The 20,573-nt window shown below is 45.9% G+C and overlaps 1 protein-coding gene across 23 annotated transcripts in view; it reads left to right on the top strand.

The window, feature by feature from the left end:
* The window catches only part of celf4 (CUGBP, Elav-like family member 4), a 1,524,235-nt gene that overhangs the window by 638,717 nt on the left and 864,945 nt on the right, over nucleotides 1-20,573 (top strand). For all 23 annotated transcript variants that reach the window (XR_011940282.1, XM_072497251.1, XM_072497244.1 and 20 more), the window contains exon 3: nucleotides 12,139-12,187. Coding sequence is in view for 22 of the 23 variants with exons in the window: in XM_072497251.1 (XP_072353352.1) it covers nucleotides 12,139-12,187 (49 nt within the window). In the remaining variant the exon portion in view is untranslated. The remainder of the gene's footprint in view (nucleotides 1-12,138; nucleotides 12,188-20,573) is intronic.

The raw sequence follows: 20,573 nt of genomic DNA, 5'->3' as shown, positions 1-20,573 counted from the left end.
GGGCAGTGAGTTGCAAGTCGCTGTGTAAAGAAAATTCTTCCCAATATTTCCCCGTATCTCATGCCTGAAACCTTAAATCATAGTCCCCTCATCTTGTACCATCACTTAATTGGAACAGCTTTTGCTGTCCTCCTTTTTCTAAACCTGTCATAATCGTGATGCCTCTTTCGATTATTTCCTCAATCTCCTTTGATTGAAGGAAAACAATGTCAGCCTTTCCAACCTAGCCTAGTAATTAAAATCCCCCATCTCTCGAACCATTCGGGTAAATCTCCACCAAGCCATCTCGAGGATCTTCAACTGCATTCAAGAGCATGGTTTCCAGAACTAGGTACAATACTCTGTTGATAACCAGAGTTTTGCAGAGGTTCAACATAACGTCCCTGCTTTTGTACTCAATGCCTCTATTTCTGAACCCAAGATCACAACTGTTTTGCGAACTATTCCCTTCAGTATGTTCTGCCACCTTCAAAGTTCAGTGCACCTGAACCCAGGTCCCTCTGGACCTGCACATTCTTTAGAACTGTGACATTAAGTGAATGTTGCCTTTCCATATACCTTCTGCCAACATGCACCACACCACACACTATATCACATCTGCTCCTTGTTTGTCCATTCTGCTAGCATGTTATAGTTGATTTGTATTACTCTCCCTGTTCGCCACACCTTCAAGTTTGGATAACGTCTATTGCATCCCCTTGACCAACCTTAATAATAATAATAATAATAACAATCGCTTATTGCCACAAGTAGGCTTCAATGAAGTTACTGTGAAAAGTGCCTAGTCGCCACATTCCGGCGCCTGTTCGGGGAGGCTGGTACGGGAATTGAACTCGTGCTGCTGGTCTTGTTCTCTGTTATTTCATTAAAAATGTCAATTAATTAGTCAAGCACAACCTGTCTTATACAAATCTGTATTGGCTCCTTAATTAACTCAAACCTCTCCAAGTGCTTGTTGATATTTTCTCCCTGTTTATTATATTTAAACCTTATCCACCACTGATCTTAAACTGTAGTTACTTGGAATTTCCTCATACTCTTTCTTGAACAAGGGTATCACATTTCCCACATCCTAGTCAACTATTCAGTAGCATTTGTAAAGATCTGGGAAGAAGTCAAACTTGCACCCTTTCAGGTAGTGAATTGTTCATTACTTTAGAGAAGAATATATAATGAAATGGCTTTGACAAACAGTCATCCAGGCTCAAATCATGAGATCCCTTTTCGCTCCACTGATGCTGTCAGACCTGCTGAGGTTATCCAGTATTTTCTGTTTTAGTTTCAGATTCCAGCATCTGAAGTAATTTGCTTTTTAATAAAAAATCCTGTTTAAACAAAAACATGCACATTCCTTTCAGACTCGGCTGGATGTCACTGGCAATACACAAAAGCCACAATGTTCATGCCCTTAGCACCCATTTTCCAAGATTATAGGTGCTGTTTTAGCTTCAGAATGGCATTTGTGGTTCGTGAGCGACTAATGGTGCGGGCTATGCCAGATACAGTTTTGATTGGGGCACTTTTGTCCTCCAGGGGAACGTCCGCTGGAACTATGTAGAGCAGACAGATTGTGATATAAATCAATGTCCAAATCCAATTGACACAAATGAGGTCATTTCTGAGCTCAACATTCCAGCTAACCCTGTCCCTTAACGATGCACAGGGGAACATGGAAGAAAGACCCTCCCACTCCTCTACCTAACACCAGTGCTATTTAAAGTGATCATCAACGCCTTATATTGACTGTTGCTGTGATGATAGAAGTGTTTGCTGGTTTCTAAATTTATTTAAAATTTCTACAGCAGATAGTCATTGTCATAGAGACACAGAGGTTTACAGCACAGAAAAGGTCCTTCTGTCTATCAAATCTGTGCCTGTAATAAAACAACCACCTAGCTATTCTAATCCCATTTTCCAGCACTTGGCCCATACCGTTGTGTACCTTGGCTTCACAGGTGCACATCTAAATACATTTTAAATGTTATGTTGGTCTCTGCCTTCACCACCCTCAGGGTGAAAAAGGTTTTCCTCACATCCCCTCTAAACCTCCTGCCCCTTACTTTAAATTTATGCCCCCTGGTCATTGACCCCTCCATCAAGGGGAAACGTTTCTTCCTGTCCACTCTATTTATGCCCCTCATAATTTTATACATCTCAATCAAGTTTTCCCTCAGTCTCCTCTGCTCCAAGGAAAACAACCCCAGTCAACCCAATCTCTCTTCATAACTAAAGCTCTCCAGCCCAGGCAACATGCTGTTAAATCTCCTCTGCACCATTTCAGTGCTGTTACATCCCTCCTATAATGTGGATTCCTGAACTGCACACAATTCTCTCGCTGTGGTCTAACCAATGTTTTACACAGTCCCAGCATAACTTCCCTGTTCTTAAGCACTATACCTCAGCTAAAAAAGGCAAGTATATCATATGCCTTCTTAATCACTGTATCGACCTGCCCTGTTACCTTAGGGGACCGATGTACATGGACATCAAGATCCCTCTATTTCTCAGTTTTTCCCAGGGTCCTGCCATTTATCATGTATTCCCTTGTCTTGTTTGTCCTGCCCAAGTACATCATCTCACACTTGTCCGGACTGAATTCCATTTGCCACTGTTCAGCCCATCTGACTAGCCCATCTATGCCCTCCTGTGATCTAAGACAAATGCATTTCCCTCATCAACACACCTGCTCACCTCTTCACAAAATTCAATCAAGTTGGTCAGACATGACCTCTCCTTATCAGAACCATGCTGACTGTTCTTGATTTATCTCTGCCTCTCCGAATGCAGATTAATTCTGTCTCTCAGAATTGCTTCCAATAGCTTCCCCACCACTCAGGCTAGAGTGACTGGCCTGTAGTTTCTTGGTTTATCCATTGCTCCCTTCTTGAATAATGTCACCAATAGTGCAGCAGGTGTTGAAATATTGTTGCCGGGATTTTACGTCCCGCCACGGGAGATTCACTGGCCCAGTCAAAGGTCTGTTAAGTTTTGGCGGGAGTGGACATCCTGGCAGTGGGTGGGCCGGAAAACCCCGCATTTTCCTTGTCTTCAAGAATGCTGCAAAAGAATCCCTTGTTCACAGACATGGGCACAATAGTGTTCATTCCTCTTGGATTGCAGCATGACAGAGAATAAGCAGAGGTAGCACAGAGCTGGACGAATTGCTCCAATAGGGAGGAGGATGGGGAGAAGGGCTCTCAGCAGAATATCATGTCCACCCAGAGTATTCTCCTCCAAGAACCTCAGTGAGGAACAATGGCCGGGAGTCTCCGCTATCCGGCGGGGCAGGCCGTACCGGCGCCAAGGGGTGGCGTGAACCACTCCGGCGTCGGGCCGCCAGGAAGGTGAGGAATCTTCCGCATCTTCAGAGGCTAGGCCGGCGACGGCGAGGTTGGCGCCGTGCCAACCGGCACAGAAGGACCTCCGCCACCCGGCGTGAGTTGGCGCATGCGCGGGAGCACCAGCGTGTTCTGGCATGATCCCAGTGCATGCGCAGGGGGGGATCTTCTCCACGCCGGCCTTGGCGAACCGTTACAGCGGCCGACATGGAGGGAAAGAGTGCCCCCACGGCATAGGTCCGCCCACAGATCTGTGGACCCCGATCGCGAGCCGGTCCACCATAGGGGGGGGCCCCTCCAGGGCCAGATCCCCCTGCGCCCCCCCCCCCAAGGACTCCTCCGCAGATGGCCACAGAGCCAGGTCCCGCCAGTAAAGACCTTGTTTGGTTTACACCGGCGGGTCTGGCCGAAAACGGCGGCCACTCGGCCCATCGCGGAGTGGAGGATCGCGGAGGGGGGTACTGCCAACGGCCCCTGACTGGCGCGATGCAATTCCCACCCCCGCCGAAAAACCGGCGCCAGGGAATCCGACAGCCGGCGTCGGGGTGGCGGGGCGAGATTCACGCCACCCCCAGGCGATTCTCCGGCCCGGCGAGGGGTCGGAGAATCCCGCCCAATATGTCATACATCTGTACTTCAGGACAACACCTTCACTGAAATCTGTCATCAGCACCATGTGCCAATTAGACAATTAACAGGCCAATGGCATGCTTTACCCTGGAAATTGGGATCCTGGGAACAGAGGTCACACCTGCTGAGAGTTGTCAGCCAATCAGAGGCTCTGAGGAAATGGCGAGTGCGTGGGAACAGGTGAGTTGCTCTTGCATAGAGTCAGCACAGTCTTTCCTTTACTCATTCATGGCATGTGAGTGTCGCTGGCTAGGCCAGTGTTTATTACCCACTCCTATCTGCCCTCGAGAAGGTGGTGGTGAGCTGCCTTATTGAACTGCTGCAGTCAGTCCATGTAGGTACTCCCATTGTGCTGTTAGATGTGATGGACCGAAATCTCTTTGCCTATGCTATAGTCGTTCTGTAATTTAAGAGACACCATGGCGATCCAGAGGAGGTGTACTCTAAGGGTTATCCTTTGATGACATCACTCATAGCTCTGGTGAACCAAAACACTTAACGCTGTTGTACAGTTGCGGGATATCGAGGAATGGCTGAAGCACTGGATACAGTAAAGGTAATGGATCCTAAAAATATCTCAGCAGCTGGGCTGATGATTTGTGCCATTGAACAAGCCACAAACCCAGCTAATCTGTTTGAGTGCTCCGAAAACACCAGCATCTACTCAGCAATATAGAAACATTTCCAGGTATGCCCTGTCCATAGAAAACAGGATAAATCCAATCCAGCCACTTACCGCCCCAGCAACATCCATCCGATCATCAGGAAAATGCTGAATCTTGGGCTGGATTCTCAGTTTCAGGGACTATGTCCCACGCCGTCATGAAAACTGTCGTCTTTTAAGCAAGAAAAACTGACGTCAAAAGGTAACAGATTCACAGCCTTGCAGGGGGCTAGCAGGCAGACGTCGTAGAGCTCGCAGCTCCAGCTGCCGATTCGGCCCCCTGCACGTACAGGTCAGAGACCACGCATGCGCATGGCGGCAGCCTCCAGTGACCGCTCGTGCTCCCTGGCTTTCTGACTCCCCAAAGTCTGTCCACTGTTTATAAGGCACAAGTCAGGGGTCTGGTAGAATATTCTTCACTTGCCTGGATGAGTGCAGTTCCAACAACACTCAAGAAGCTTTACACAATCCAGGACAAAATTACCTACTAGAGTGGCACTCCATCCTCTACTTTAAAACTTCACTCCACCAGTGTGTACTGTCTACAAGATGTACTCCAGCAACATGCCAGGCTAGCAGCAGCTTCAATAGCACCTTTTGCACCTGCGACCTCTACCTAGGTGGATAAGGACAGCAAACACTAGGGAACCCGCAAGGGGCTGGTTTAGCACGGTGGGCTAAACAGCTGGCTTGTAATGCAGAAGAAAGCCAGCAGTGGGGATTCAATTCCCGTACCGGCCTCCCCGAACAGGCGCCGGAATGTGGCGACTAGGGTCTTTCCACAGTAACTTCATTGAAGTCTACTTGTGACAATATGTGATTATTATTATTAAGTTCCCCTCCGATTCACTCACCATCAGGACTGGGAACTGTTCCTTCACTGTCATGAATCAAAATCCTGGAATTCATTCCCAAACAGCATTGTGAGTGTACCTAAGCCACATGGACTGCAGTAGTTCAAGAAGGCAGCTCACCACCACCTTCTCAGGGACAATTAGGGATGGACAATAAATACTGACCTGGCCAGCGACTCCCACATCCTGAGAGAATTTTAAGAAATGGAAGAAGAAAAGCACAAGTATGGGTTGTGATGAAGGGAAGGTGAGGATTGGAGAGGGGTGTTGGGGGGAGGGGGGGGGGGTCTAGTGGTGTTGGTGGTGGAGGGCAAGACGTTTATGCCAACAGGTAGCAGGTTGTAAATAAGAGATAGCAGAATATGGAGAAAGTGGGATCTCAAAAGTTGTTGGGTATGAGCATCCCATCCTCTTTGGCCTTCGGATGTGACCTTATTGATGGTTGCTCCAATGATGGAGAATACTATCCCCTACATTGGTGTGAATACAGCTGTACCTATTCTCTGCTGATTAGGTACTGCTGCCTGTAGTCATGTACCAACTGGTTCTGCTAGAGAAAGGGAAGTGTGTCAATGAGTGTGGTGGAATTTGTTTGGGTGAGGAGGGTGTGCATTATGTATTTAAGTAGTACATCCCTGATTGTGGAACGTCACGTGATCTGTAGTGACATCAGTTTGCACGGGCTTTAGTTTCCCTTAGACGGGCATGAGCAACATCTCCTGAATAAACCTTAGGTTGTGCTTTGAAGAAACCCAAGTGTGTGGTGCCTGCATAATTGTTCTCTTTTTGGCATTTAAGAATATAACAGTGTGCAAGCTGTAATCTGTGGCATGAGGCTTGCAGCAGCACTAAATGTGTGAGAATAAAATGGGGAATATGAATGTCAGGTGTAAGCCCTGATTGATAGAGATTGTTGGGAGGTGCGTGATGGAGTGTGCTGAATTAAGCAGGGGCTCAGGCTGGTGGCGTAGCTGGTAAAATATAGCATTCAAAGATACATTCTCTGACCTTGACCACTCATGAGGCCATTGAACTTTTCTGAGACTGCATGGGCGAAATTCTCCCCCAACGGCGCGATGTTCCCCGACTGGCGCCAAAGACGGCGCCAATCAGACGGGCATCGCGCCGGCCCAAAGGTGCGGAATGCTCCGCATCTTTGGGGGCCGAGCCCCAACATTGAGGGGCTAGGCCGACGCCGGAGGGATTTCCACCCCGCCAGCTGGCGGAAATGGCGTTTGTTGCCCCACCAGCTGGCGGAAATGGCGTTTGTTGCCCCGCCAGCTGGCGCGGAAATGTGGCGCATGCGCGGGAGCGTCAGCGGCCGCCGACAGCTTCCCACGCATACGCAGTGGGGAGAGTCACTTCCTCCTCCGCCATGGTAGAGACCGTGGCGGAGGCGGAAGGGAAAGAGTGCCCGCACGGCACAGGCCCGCCCGCGGATCGGTGAGCCCCGATCGCGGGCCAGGCCACCGTGGGGGCACCCCCCAGGGTCAGATCGCCCCGCGCCCCCCCCAGGATCCTGGAGCCCGCCCACGCCGCCTGGTCCTGCCGGTAAATACCAACTTTGATTTACGCCGGCGGGACAGGCAATTTCTGGGCGGGACTTCGGCCCATCCGGCCAACCGGCGCGGCCCGATTCCCGCCCCCGCCCAATCTCCGGTACCGGAGACTTCGGCGGTGGCGGGGGCGGGATTCACGGCGGCCAGCGGCCATTCTCCGATCCGGCGGGGGGTCGGAGAATGATGCCCCATATATGTCCTTGAAACTTGGCTCTTTTCGTCCATCTGTTATTTGATCCTGCTGTTTTTGAGAAGTTTGTCTGGAGGACTCCCTGACTCCTGCGGATCAATGACACCGTTCCTCCTCTAATCCTTCTCCACCAGAATACACCGAGAGAATTTAGGAGCATGCAAACTCCCCGGTTACGCTGTAATTCGCTAATGTTCCTGATCAGACTCCAGGCATAAACAGTTCCTGCACCTACTCCAGGCTGACACTACTTCATTTGAAGAAGTGCCAAGTTGGCTTTATCATTAGGGTTAGGGCCATGCAGGTAAACTGTAATCGATGCTGACCTTGCATAAGCTTGACCCTTCTGCCTATCTAATGCACGCTCGATGCAGGCAGCACATTGTGAGTGTGTAGTGCATCCCAGCCATTTTTGGAGATTATCAGATTTTGTCTCAAAAGTCTTTTTGAGGCACCAAAGAAAATATTTTCCTGGGCACAGCATATATTGGAAAACCAGGATGCCAGAGTACAGGAACCTGCACACTCAAGCAATCCAGTGCACATGGATGGATCTGGGAAACTCTCTGCATCAGTATTATTGCAATGGTTCTGAGGTAGTTTGCAGGAGGATTGTATCTTCAGAGGGCTCTGTACTTACAATTTTTTTTTCGTAACTTCTTACTGATAATACTGAAATACGGAGCCAGATTGAAAAATCATATCACCATGGCAACCTAATGGTTGAAGTAATAACAAAGCACTTCTTTCATCATCAGTGCAGAACGAGATTCAGAACATGAGACATATGTAATTTGTGCTATGAATGTGTAACACACATAAATAATAGAAAAATATTAATTGAACAGAAATTCACAATTTAAAGTATTGAGGTCATGGCACTGAAAAGTAAGTGCAGATATGAAACAATTTTGATCTTTTAATTTGTATTCACTTACTGCAACTATCCGGTGTAATATTGTTTCAGAGGGTCTTAAAATTTTTAATTTCTTTTAACGCTATGTCTGTGTTATCAGTCTTTCGTCTTTCTTTCCCTCTCTTAGTTATCTTGGTAAAAAGGGTAGACAAGTGATGTTGATGGTGTGAAACACTCTGTGGATAATCACTTCCGGGTGCTTCAAACGTTCAAAGCTGCTTTGGATCCATAGTGATGGAATTATTCCACAATGCTCAGTATCAACTGTTCCTAGTGAAGTAGAATAGAAAAATGATAAGTAAATGGTGCTGTTCGAGAAGATTCATGAGAGTGTACATGATTATATTTTAGTCTCGTGGGGAAGTATCTGGCAGCTTTCTAGCATTTCTTCGGCCTTGTCAAATTGATAAATCAAAATTTCTGTTTGAATTATTGGGCTGAATTTTAGCAGCCATCTCGGGAGGACTGGGGTAGTGAGGGAAGGGAGAAGGGATTGGGGCAGTAAAGTAGCTTGAGAAGGCTGGGAATAGCATGATTATTGCCTTTCTGCTGTCATGCCACCTTGCCAGTGGGGAAGGTACCAGATGACCATCCCATCCAAAGGCCGATTGAGCCATTTATGTGGCCAATTAATGGCCTCTTCCTGTCACTGTTAGCACTTCCCGGTGACAAGTGGGCCTGCCTCCACATGGCGAGACTGCCAGGTGAACCCTGTTGTTTATCCAGTGGGCTCTGGACTGAGAGTAGAGGGTGGACTTTGAGGGGCATCCTATTTGGGCATTCTTTCACCCACAAAGGGTCCCTCAGTGGCAATGGTCTCCCCCATGGCGACAGTGCTTCCTGCTACCACCAAGACCCAGCCCCCACCACCACCGAACGAGTTTGTCTGACCGCCTCAATGTCCCTAGACTCTCTGACTTTCTATATTCCTAAACTCTATTTGCCATTTCTCTGCCCAAGTCTGCAACCTATCTATGTCCTGCTGTGTCCTCTGACAATCCTCAACACTATCTGCCACTCCACCAACCTTGGTGTCATCTGCGAACTTACTAATCAGACCAGCTACATTTTCCTCCAAATCGTTTATGTACACTACAAACAACAGAGGCCCATTGTGGAAAAAATCAACAAGCATTTGGGGAGATTTGAGTTTCGTAAGGAGAGCCAGCACAGATTTGTAAAAGGCAGATTGTACTTTACTAAATCTAATTGAATTTCTAGATGAACGAACAGAGATGATAATAAAGGAAATGTGGTGGATGTTTTCAATTTGGATTTTAAGAAAGCGTTTGACAAGGTATCACAGAAAAGGATTGTTAACAAAACCAAGGCTTATGGAATAGCAAGACCAGTGTGCAACTTGATAAAAGATTGACTTAATGACAAAAAGTAGCGAGTCATGGGAGGCAGTTGTTTTTCATTGAAGGTGGTAGAGGTGGCGTTCCCCAAAGATCAGTGCTGAGAAAACTCCTTTTTTTGCAACACATAAATGACTTGGATCTTAAGAGAGGAAAGTTTCAAAATTTGCTGATGCTTCAAAATTTGGAGGAGTAGCAAACAGTGAGGATGATGAAAATTGCTTGCAACACGACATAGATCAGCTAGCAGAATGGGTAGACAAATGACAAATAGAATGTAATACACAAAGGGATTGAAAGAGGTAAGAAAGACTCAGTGGCACAATTCTAAAGCAACAGAGGGACCTGGAGGTGAATGTGCAACAACCTTTGAAGGTGACAGGACATATTGAGAGAATGGTGAGTAACGTTTATGGGATCCTGGGCGTCATAAATAGTGGCATTGGAACCGGGGTTTTGGCGGGGGCGGGAATCGCGCCGCGCTGTGCCGGTCGACGGACGTTGGCAGTGGTCCCCCCGACCATTCTCCACCCCGCAATGGGCCGAGCGGCCGCCCGTTTTTGGCCGGTCCCGCCGGCGTAAATCAAACCAGGTCCGTACCAGCGGGACCTGGCTCTACGGGCGGCCTGCAGAGTCCTCGGGAGGGCGCGGGGGATCTGGCCCCGGGGGGTACCCCCATGGTGGCCTGGCCCGCGATCGGGGCCCACAGATCCGTGGGCGGGCCTCTGCTGTGGAGGCACTCTTTCTCTCCGCGCCGGCTGCTGTCACCCTCCGCCATGGCCGGCACGGAGAAGAACCCCCCTGCACATGCACTGGGGTGACACCAGCACACGCTGGCGCTCCGGCGCATGCGCCAACTCGTTCGGCCGGCGGAGGCCCTTCAGTGCCGGTTGGCGTGGCGCCAACCCCGCCGACGCCGGCCTAGCCCCTGAATGTGCGGAGGATTCCACACCTTCCGGGCGGCCTGACTCCGGAGTGGTTCACGCCACTCCTCGACGTCGGTACGGCCCGCCCCGCCGGGTAGAGGAGAATCCCGCCCATTGAGTATAAAAATAGAGACTTTGGGTGGAATTCTCTGACCCCCCCCCCATCGGGTTGGTGAATCCCCGTGGGGTGGCATGAATTCCGCTCCGACGCCGACTGCCGGATTCACCGGTGCTGGTTTGCGGGCGGGGCGGGGTTTATGCTGCGCCAGTCGGGGGCCGTTGGAAGCGGCATCCCCGGCAATTCTCCAGGCCCCGATGGGCCGAGCGACCGTCGTTTCCTGGCCATTCCCGCCGGCGTGAAATAGACATGGTCCATCACGGCAGGACCTGGCTTGTCGGCCATCTAGTGGGGTCCTTGGGGGACCCGGACCGGGGGGGGCCCGCCACGATGGCCTGGCCCGCGATCGGGGCCCACCGATCTGCGGGCGGGCCTGTGTTGTGGGGGCACTCGTTCCCCCCATGCCGGCCCCTGTAGGGCTCCGCCATGGCCGGCGCGAAGAAGAACCCCCCTGCGCATGCACAGGAAACACGCAGGCCGGTCTGCATGCGCGGAACCACACTGGCGTTTCTGCACATGCGCCAACTCGCGCCAGCCCTTCGGTGCTGTTTGGCACGGCACCAACCCCTCCAGCACCGGCCTAACTCCGGGAAGTGCGGAGGATTCCGCAACTTCCGGGTGGCCCGACGGCGGACAGTTTTGCGCCGTTCTTGGCGCTGGAATCGGGCCATCACGCCAAGTGCGTGAGAATCCCACACTTTATTCTGAACCTCTTCTGAAGCTCTGGTGAGGTCCAAAGATGAGTACTGCATCCAGTTCTGGTCACCACACTTTAGAAAGATGTGAACGTCCTTTATAGTGTGCAGAGGAGATTTACCGTAATGTGTTCAGGAATGTGCTGAAGACAGAAGAGGCTGGGATTGTTCTCTTGGACATAAGGCAATTGAGGGGAGATTTGATAGAGTTGTAAAAGATTATGAAAGGCTCAGATAAGGTAGACAAGGAAATGTTCGTCTCATTGGGTGATTGTGCAAGGACTAGGGGAGGGAGACAGGTATAAGATTTTGGACAGGAGATGGAAGAGGAATGTGAGGCGGAACCTTTTCACGCAGCGAGTGGTAATGATCCAGAACTCGCTGCTCATAAAGGTGGAGGATGTGTAAACAATGATTTTAAAATGAATTGGATGGGCACTTGAAGGAAATAAACTTAGAGCTGTGCAGACCAAACAGGGGAGTGGGACTCCATGGGGAGTCTGCACAAACATATTGGCCAGAATGGACCATAAATGCATCTATGTACAAATGATGTTTCACTCTTGGTGCTAATCAATAATTCACTTGCAGGTGTTTTTTTGCTTCTGAGCTGTTAGATTAACCTACTTGTAAAATATAAATTGCCTTGCGTGACCCTTATTTTCCTGTTCTTAGAAAACCATTTGTTTTGAGATTTTGTTTCACTTTGGATTCTGTTTTCAAAATTCTGCAGCAGTCATCATCCCATGCTGTAAAAGAACTGCAATGAATCCTTTGCTCTTTCATGTAACTTCTTGATAATAAATACTACCTGAACAGTATGACTAAACTATGTCTAATCTTAAGCCAAATGACGAGGAATGATCTTTGCTTCTTCTTTGTATTCACAGATGAACAGACCAATCCAGGTGAAGCCTGCGGACAGTGAGAGCAGAGGAGGTAGTTGTCTTTGTTGCTGCAAGTCTGGTGCTGACTTTAATTTGTTCAGTATTGCTTGATTTCTGTAGCAAAGATGTATCAAAACAAGTGCTCATTGGACGTTATTTTCTCTCAGAACATGTGACCCTAGTTTTCAAAATTTTCCATTTTATGTTTACAATGTATTTATTCCAATGTTCTGATTGTCAACTTTTGTCCAGTTTCCTGTGTGGAAAGTCAATTAACTTAACTAGTGATCTCTGTATATTTGGATAGATTTAGGAGTTTGGTAAGTGGGTATCTAAAATTGAGTGGAATTGAGAGACATTCAAACAATGGGATAAAACATATTCTATTTCATATAACCAACAAGCTGTATTCCTGCTAATCCTAAAGGTGTTCTTAAGTTGAATTTCTTGGAGAATTCATCATATTAATTTAAAAGACAGGGTGAAATGTGCTCCTCATAACAGGACTTTGTAAAGACATTGAAGCAGTTACATTAACTATAAAGGTGTTTAAGGCAGACATGGATATTTACTCACTAAAACTGAGTTTGTTGAAGAAAATGTCTTCAAGGCATTTTTCAAGCTATTTCAAGGCACAAAGATAGTAATCAGCATCAGTTGATTTGTGGTGACACATGGCACAGTTACTTCATCATGCATTGATGGTTCTGAATTATTTTATAGGATCTCCAAGTTTTATAGAAATGAGACTAAATTACAAATTGAACTACAAAATTTAAATGCTGGAAAATCTTTACATTGTGATTGCATCTCTATAATACCCTATGTAAGTATTGGTTTGCCAAATTATCTCTGGGTTTCAGCTTTCATTTGTTTTGCCCATTTTCCATTTGGCTAGATTTCATGGGCGAAATTCTCCTACCCGCCCCGCCACATTTCTGCGCCGACCGGCCGGCGGGAGTCTCCGTAACACCGGCCGGTCAATGGGGTTTCCCATTGTGGGGCAGCCCCACGCCGTCGGGAAACCCCCGGGCGCCGGCAAAACGGAGACTCCCGCCGGTGGAGAATGACGCCCCCTATCTGCATCAGTTCTTAAAACACACTGTTTCACAAAAGAGTCCAGGTAGAAGGAGACCGAAGTTCCAATCCTCTGCCACAAATGCCTTTCCAACCTAATATACCCAATTCTTAATGTGCATCAAGACATGCAAGTGACAATAATCTTTCAAAATGTCTCCTTTGAATAACTAGGTTCTAAGAATTTTGTATGTTTCAAAGCTAAAATATGTCACATACATGTATGTAGAAAACTTTAAAACTATACTATGTGAAAAGATGATTTTTCTTTACGTGAAGTACCAGTAAACTTGTGTGTTGTTTCTCAGTGAAGCATCGTTTCCTGTCTGATGACTGGAATAATTAAAATCTTGGTCTAACATCAGAATTACATCAAAATGCTCTGGTTGTCAAGTGTTACTTATAACAATAATGACAGTCATAGTTATCGCATATGACTTTACTAATTCCGGGCAATCTATTAGGTTGGATGCATCTGTTATATCTGCAATTAAAAGTTGAGGTCACATTCCAAAATTCCACTGGCTGGGCAAGGGTGCAAAGCAATTGGATTGTCCTTGGTGAAAAATGGGATCGAGGGGAACAGGCTCTGCATGTCATTCAAATTTTGGAACAAATCATTATTAGGGATTGGTGGGAAAGTCATCCACTACTTCCCACTGTCTTTTGGAGAATTTGAGTGGGTGTCTATAATATGGTTTTCAGACAACTCCAGGGTTTCCAGTCACTATGATACTTCTAGCACAAAAGTCTCCACTAGGCCTTAAGAAAACCCGTACAACAAAGGGAGAGATCATTGACCTCAGAAAAAAAATCAATTATTTAATGACAGCCAGAGGTCTCCTGGTCTAGTCAAAGAAATATTTTTTAAAAAGTTTATTTTTTGATCCGTTAGGAAATCACTGCTACTCAACAAGATGCCAGATGCCCATCGAGGCATGTGCCGTATCTATGCTCATGCAGGCTCCTTGTCCCAACCATGAATATGATTCACTCCCCCTGTCATTCAGGACATTAGAATTCTGTTCTCACATCGCAATTCTTTTTTGGCATGATGTGTGTTTATCTAGAGCAGACAGTTGTCTCATTTAATTCTTTATTTTACCCTATTTCAAAGGTGGATATGTAGTTTATATCGATTATATCTTTGGAACTCTCTTCCCCAGAGAGCGGCGGAAGCAGGGTCAATTAATATTTTGACGGCAGAGGTAGATTCGTAACTAACAAAGGAGTCAAAGGTTATCAGGGGGTCGACGGAATGTGCAGTTGAGGCCAGTAACAGATCAGCCATTGATCTTAATGAATTGTAGAGCAAACCCAAGGGGTCAAATGACCCGCTTGTGCTCCTAATTTGCCATACGTAAAGCTAGCTTCAAGTAGTTTGCACTAAAGTTCTTGAAAAACAAGAGTTTGAAATTTTTATCCGATCAGTTATTTTACAGGGGTTGGTTTAGCACAGTGGGCTAAACAGCTGGCTTGTTATGCAGAACAAAGCCAGCAGTGCGGGTTCAATTCCCGTACCGGCCTCCCCAAACAGGCGCCGGAATGTGGTGACTAGGGGCTTTTCACAGTAACTTCATTGAAGCCTACTTGTGACAATAAGTGATTATTATTATTACAATCCCTTAAATGTATTATATGCTTCTAGAGGTGAAATACACTAGTGATGCCCAACGGGTTAGAAATATGAAGATTGATAAAATCCCTCGTTAGACAAAGCAATGAATATTAGGCAATGCCAAGTGTGCATTTAAAAAACAACTTTAGATTGTAAGAAGAAGGACTAAGAGAGATATGGGCCTCGGCTCTGGCCATCCGGAGAGTTGAGAGGAAATTAATCCCCACAGACTCCGACAGCCCCACTGCCATTTCACACACTAATGGGCTTTTATTGACATAAAGGTCCCTCATCCGGGAGGAAGCCATATCTTGCACCACACAATCTCCAGTTCATCTAGCAACAGGGAGGGCATCAATTGTCAAAAAAGGGACCATATAGAAATGGCCATTAGTTAGCCTTTAAGGGCTCCAACTGGGGCAAGGGCAAGCTTCCTCTCAGATGTCATGCCCACCTCTGTGTAAAATCATTGCGAGGTCAGGGCGGGTGGGAACCTGGAGGGAATCTTGTCTGTGCAATTTCACGCTCCTCCCGCCTCAGCTCCCACGGGGAGCGTATAATTCTGGCCATGGAGTTCCACACTTTCAAACTTTGCAAAAAACAACAGTAAAAGGGGAAAACAATGGAGGTGAAATTGGTGAATTGGAAAATATTGCCATGATTTTTAATTTTAAACCAAGTAAAAATGACAATGGGACAGAAATGAGTCTCTGGAAAGAGATTGAACAACCATTCTGTGAACTCCAGTGGAAGGAAGATTGTACACAGTGAAAAACCAGCAGCCGATTTGCCACAAGCCCATTCTGCACTGTTGGCAGAAATCAATTTCACCCCAATGAGTCATAATTGCTACACCATTAGATTGTAGGGAGCAAAGTGGAATCTAGATGGAGCAATAAGGGAAGGTTTGAAGGAACATTGACCACAGTTGGGCTGATAAAATAGTGATGGAGAGAGAAGTTCTATATGCTATTATTTTGAGAACTGATTTAATGACAGCAGCAGTTATTTTCTGTGGTATATCATCCCGTGGATCATTAACCGGTAATGATGATATCCCTATAACTTCTTAGTCTTTACTCTGTACTTCAGTGCTATTTTGAATTGTCATTAATAGAGATCCTATTTTACAAAGACCATTATATATCAGCAAAAATTATAAGTAATGGGAAGAGAGTAAATGGCCATCATTTTATTTCTTTTATGACATCATCCCAGGCAATTGACTGCATTGCAGCCTTTATTACTTTGGTCTGAAGATTCATTGTTTTATACATAATTAGTGTATGAATGTATGAAGTAACATAATAGCCAGCTGTGTTGGTGCCCTAACAACTCAGTGCAATGGTCATTTAAAGCCCTTCGGAGTGGGAGAAGCTTAGTCTTTATGTTGCATATTATGTCTGGGGATGTCATGATGAGACAACTGTACATTAGTAAATTAAGAATTTTAGCTATTGCAATTGACTTGCCAGCAGGTAGTGTTCCCAATGACATCTAGCATTGTAAGAGTGCTATTTGAATTTGAAAGTGGTAGGACGAGTTATCAAGGTTAGAAGTGTGCATAGTGATCGTCCAGTGCTAACCACTGAGCCACCATATTTGCTCATCAACTGCACCATGACCATTGGCTCACTTACACTCTGTTGCAGGTTGTTCAGACAACTAGATAGCCTTTACCATCACGGCATCAGGTCACAGTATCAAAATGCTGCCTTTTTTAAAAAGAAAAGATCGACATATAAATGTTGACAAACCTCTCGCCCAATTATTCAGATTCTTACTTAATTCATTCATGGAGTTATAGGGGTTAAAGACAGGTGGGACAACTTTAGAAGAATATCATAAAGTTATGTCAAATGCGTGATGGCATTTTCTGATTGAAGAATGATTTCAAAATGGTGATGCTGATAGCCTTGGGTAAGTTCAATAAAGCCAGAGATATTTTTCAAAGAATTATGACAAAATACAATTTGCACTCATGAATCGTCCGTGAGGTTATGCCAGATCCCTATCCACAATGCACATTATGTGTATTTCTAGTGGTTTGGGCACAGGGATTGAGCACTTGAAACAGGCATACAGGATTTCTTTAATGCACTTTGGTACAAATGCTGTATTGGATGAAAAAGTAATTTAAAAGGCAGATAGTAAGATTAATTAATTGTTTTAGACAACTTTAATGACAATTCAGTTGGTGGAATGGTTCTGTTTCATGGGTTGGGACAGTGACCTTTTGACCTGATCTTACAAATCAGGAGAATTGTTTTATCCATGGAAATTCTGCTATCTTCCTATTTTTTGGCGGGTGGGGAAGAGAGATTGAGAGTAAGCCAGAGGAATGCTTTGCCTGTATGCTCAGTTGAGGGGAAATGGCAGGTGGGCAGAGAGAGATTTGGAGAAACTGCAAAAGCTGTGACAATGCTAATATGTTCATTCATGGTTGTGGGTGTCACTAGAAAGGCTGCCATTTTTGCCAAATGCCTAGGATGCAATCGAGTGACCAGTTAGGCAATTCAGAGAGCAATTGCATGTTGATCTGGGATTGGAGAGACATAAATGCCAGACCAGACTTCCTTCTCAAAAGGAAGGAGCCAGTTGGATGGTTCCAACAGCGTCAAGTGTACAGATGATATCAGTTTGTTATTTCTAAGTTAATAGAAAATACAAATTAACATTCTAAGATTGCCAGGATGCAATTTGAACTTCACCAGGTTACAAGTCCACTAACATTACCACGACACAACTGTATCCATAGCAGCTGGATGCTGCGATGACCGAGTTGCATTACCAGCAGCTGGAAAGATTGAATAAACATCCTTTTGGTCCAGAATAGAATGTCGCTTCACCATCAGTGAACGTGTTGCCAAAAGATGTCTGAAACAGGCAACGGATGTATCAATCAGAACAAACTTTATTTCCTGTCTTAACGTTTATTGCGTCAAACACTCGATATTGGGATTTCCTTTGCCCTTTTGAAAAACTGAACTGTATATTCACAATATTTATAGACTTGGCAGGACAGCTGGTTCATGATGCAGAGTGAGGCCAGCAGTGCAGGTTCAATTCTCGTACCGGCTGAGGTTATTCATGAAGGCTCCGCCTTCTCAACCTTGCTGCTCGTCTGAGGTGTGGTGATCTTCACGTTGAATCACCACCAGTCAGCTCTCCCCCTCAAAGAGGAAATCAGCCTATGGTCATTAGTGACTATTGCGATTTAAAGATAATTTTTAACAACGTGCCTTCCCCTTTATCTGCCAACATCACTAAGTATTCACATCCTTTTTACATTCTCCCAAAATAGCAGCAGCAACAGCTTACGGGCACCTGACTACCCTTACCTGCTCCAGTGAGCTCCCAGCGCTACGCTCAATGTGGGAGACATCTGTCATCTTTACTATGATCTGGCCAATTTCACATGTTTTAGCGTGTTCATCCCTCTCCCAAATTGGGCGTGCAAAATCAGCCAAAACCTGCCCATCAAGCCCAAATGTCGATAAGAATTGTTTGAATGCAGGCTTCTCGGAAAGGATCAAAATTGCTTCCTTTATGACATGCTGCTCCTTTGAGCAGCTTCATGTTCCCTCTTTTGTTATGAAACATGTTGGACTGTGCACCAAGTCATGAATGTTACGTTATTATTAAATAAGGGGCAATTTCTCATGGCCAATCCACCTAGCCTGCACATCTTTTGGGTTGTGGGGGTTAGACCCACGCAGGCACCGGGAGAATGTGCAAACTCCACATGGACAGTGACCCAGGGCCGGGATCGAACCTGGGTCCTCAGCGCCGTGAGACAACTGCGCCACCATGCCTGTGTTAATCACCATTTCCATTTTATCAGAAACATTTATCAAAAATTACATAGCAAAAAACTATTTGAATTAGGGAACTAAATTTCAACCTTTATAATACTTGTACTTTACTGAAAGAAAGTTAGCTAAAAAAAGTGAATAGAACTTCCCCCTACCTTGAACACTGTTTAATAAGCAATGGTGAATTGATCATATTACACACCCAGAGTTGAGCTCCAGTCAAATGTATCACGTGTTAGAGAATCAAAGCTGCATGATTCTGCCCACATTCATTTCAAGCATGGCTTAATACTGAGAGTGCTGAATGTAACCTATAGAGTCACACAATTTGGGAATATTGGTATGTTTTTGGACTCTGCAATATCTGGTGATGCTCCAGCCTGCACAGTGCCCCTTATGAGAGGAATATATGCCATGAGCAGACTGACCAAAAGGGTTGTTGGAAAATGCTGAAATCATGCGGAACACAAAAGTTTGAGTGTTTCAAGCCTGCATCCCCAGTATCCTGCTTTAAGGCAGTGAGGTTTGGCGAATAGATGCCAGCCAAGAACAATGCCTCAATGTATCCCATCTTTGTTGCCTTCAATGAATTCTTGACATCAGGTGGCAGGATTGCATCTCCAACATAGAGGTTCTTGAGGCACATAATATCTCTAGAATGTACACCATACAGAGCCAATGACACTTGAGATGGCTTGGACATGTGAGCCGCATGGAGGATGGCAGGATCCCCAAGGAGGTATTATAAATGTGCTCACCACTGGCACTAGACCCACTTACTGCCCATCCTTTCACTTCAAAGATGTCTGCAAACATAACATGAAGTGCTGTGACATGGACCACAAGTGTTGGGAGCAATTTGCCAGTGATTGCCAGAGCTGGTGGACAACAGTGAAGGATGGAGTGAAAAGAGGTAAAGAGACAGGCCATGAGACAACACCGCAAACACCGAGCCAGATACTGCAAAAGAATCAGTGACCCACTGACACACACTTATTGTCTTTCGAGACAAGGAGGCTGAGAGAGAGCGCCTCTAGTATCAGATTTTTCATTCTTTCCCTATTTGATCTGAACCTCAGTGGCACCACTTAGATGTTTCAACCCAGCCTTACTAAAGATGATACTTGACTATTGGACAATATATAGGCCGGTTAGTCTTGCTTTGATGGTGGGCAAATTGCTAGAGTCAATCCTGAGAAATCAGATAAGCTGTCACTTAGAAAGGCATGAACTAGTCAGGGATAGACAGCGTGGATTTATTAAGGGAAGGTCATGCTTTAAAAGCTGATTGAATTATTTGAGGAAGTGACAAGGAAGATTGCGGAGGGTAGTGCAGTGGATGTTGTTTGCATGGATTTAGTAAGGCACTTGACAAGATCCCACATGGCAGACCTGTCAAAAAAGTAAAAGCCCATGGGATACAGAATAATTTGGCGATTTGGATCCAAAGTTGGCTTAGTAACAGGAAACAAAGGAATGGAAAGCTGTTTCAAGTGGTGTTCCAGGGCTCAGTGTTGGGACCCCTTCTGTTTGTTTTATATGTTACCGATGTGGACTTGAATGTGGGGGCACAATTAGGAAATTTGCAGATGACACAAAAATTGGCCATGCAGTGGATAGTGTACAGGATAGCTGTAAGCTCCAAAATGATATAGATGGGTTGGTGGAATGCGCAGAAAAGTGGCAGATGGAGTTAACTTCTGATAATTGTGTGAGGTAATGCATTTAGGGAGATCAACCAGTAAAATGGAATACACAATAATGGGAATATACTGAAAGAGGGAGATAAAGTGAGCGATCTTGGCGTGCAAGTGCACAGGTCCCTAAAGGTAGTTGTTGTAAAGAAGGCATATGGAATTGTAGCTATGCGGAGAGATTGGGAAGGTGAGGGTTGTTTGCCTTGGAACAGAGAAGGCTGAGGGGCGACA

The sequence above is a fragment of the Scyliorhinus torazame genome, chromosome 3 (genome assembly GCF_047496885.1).
Source record: "Scyliorhinus torazame isolate Kashiwa2021f chromosome 3, sScyTor2.1, whole genome shotgun sequence".
Lineage (NCBI taxonomy): Eukaryota > Metazoa > Chordata > Chondrichthyes > Carcharhiniformes > Scyliorhinidae > Scyliorhinus > Scyliorhinus torazame.
This window is presented reverse-complemented; position numbering and strand designations above follow the sequence as displayed.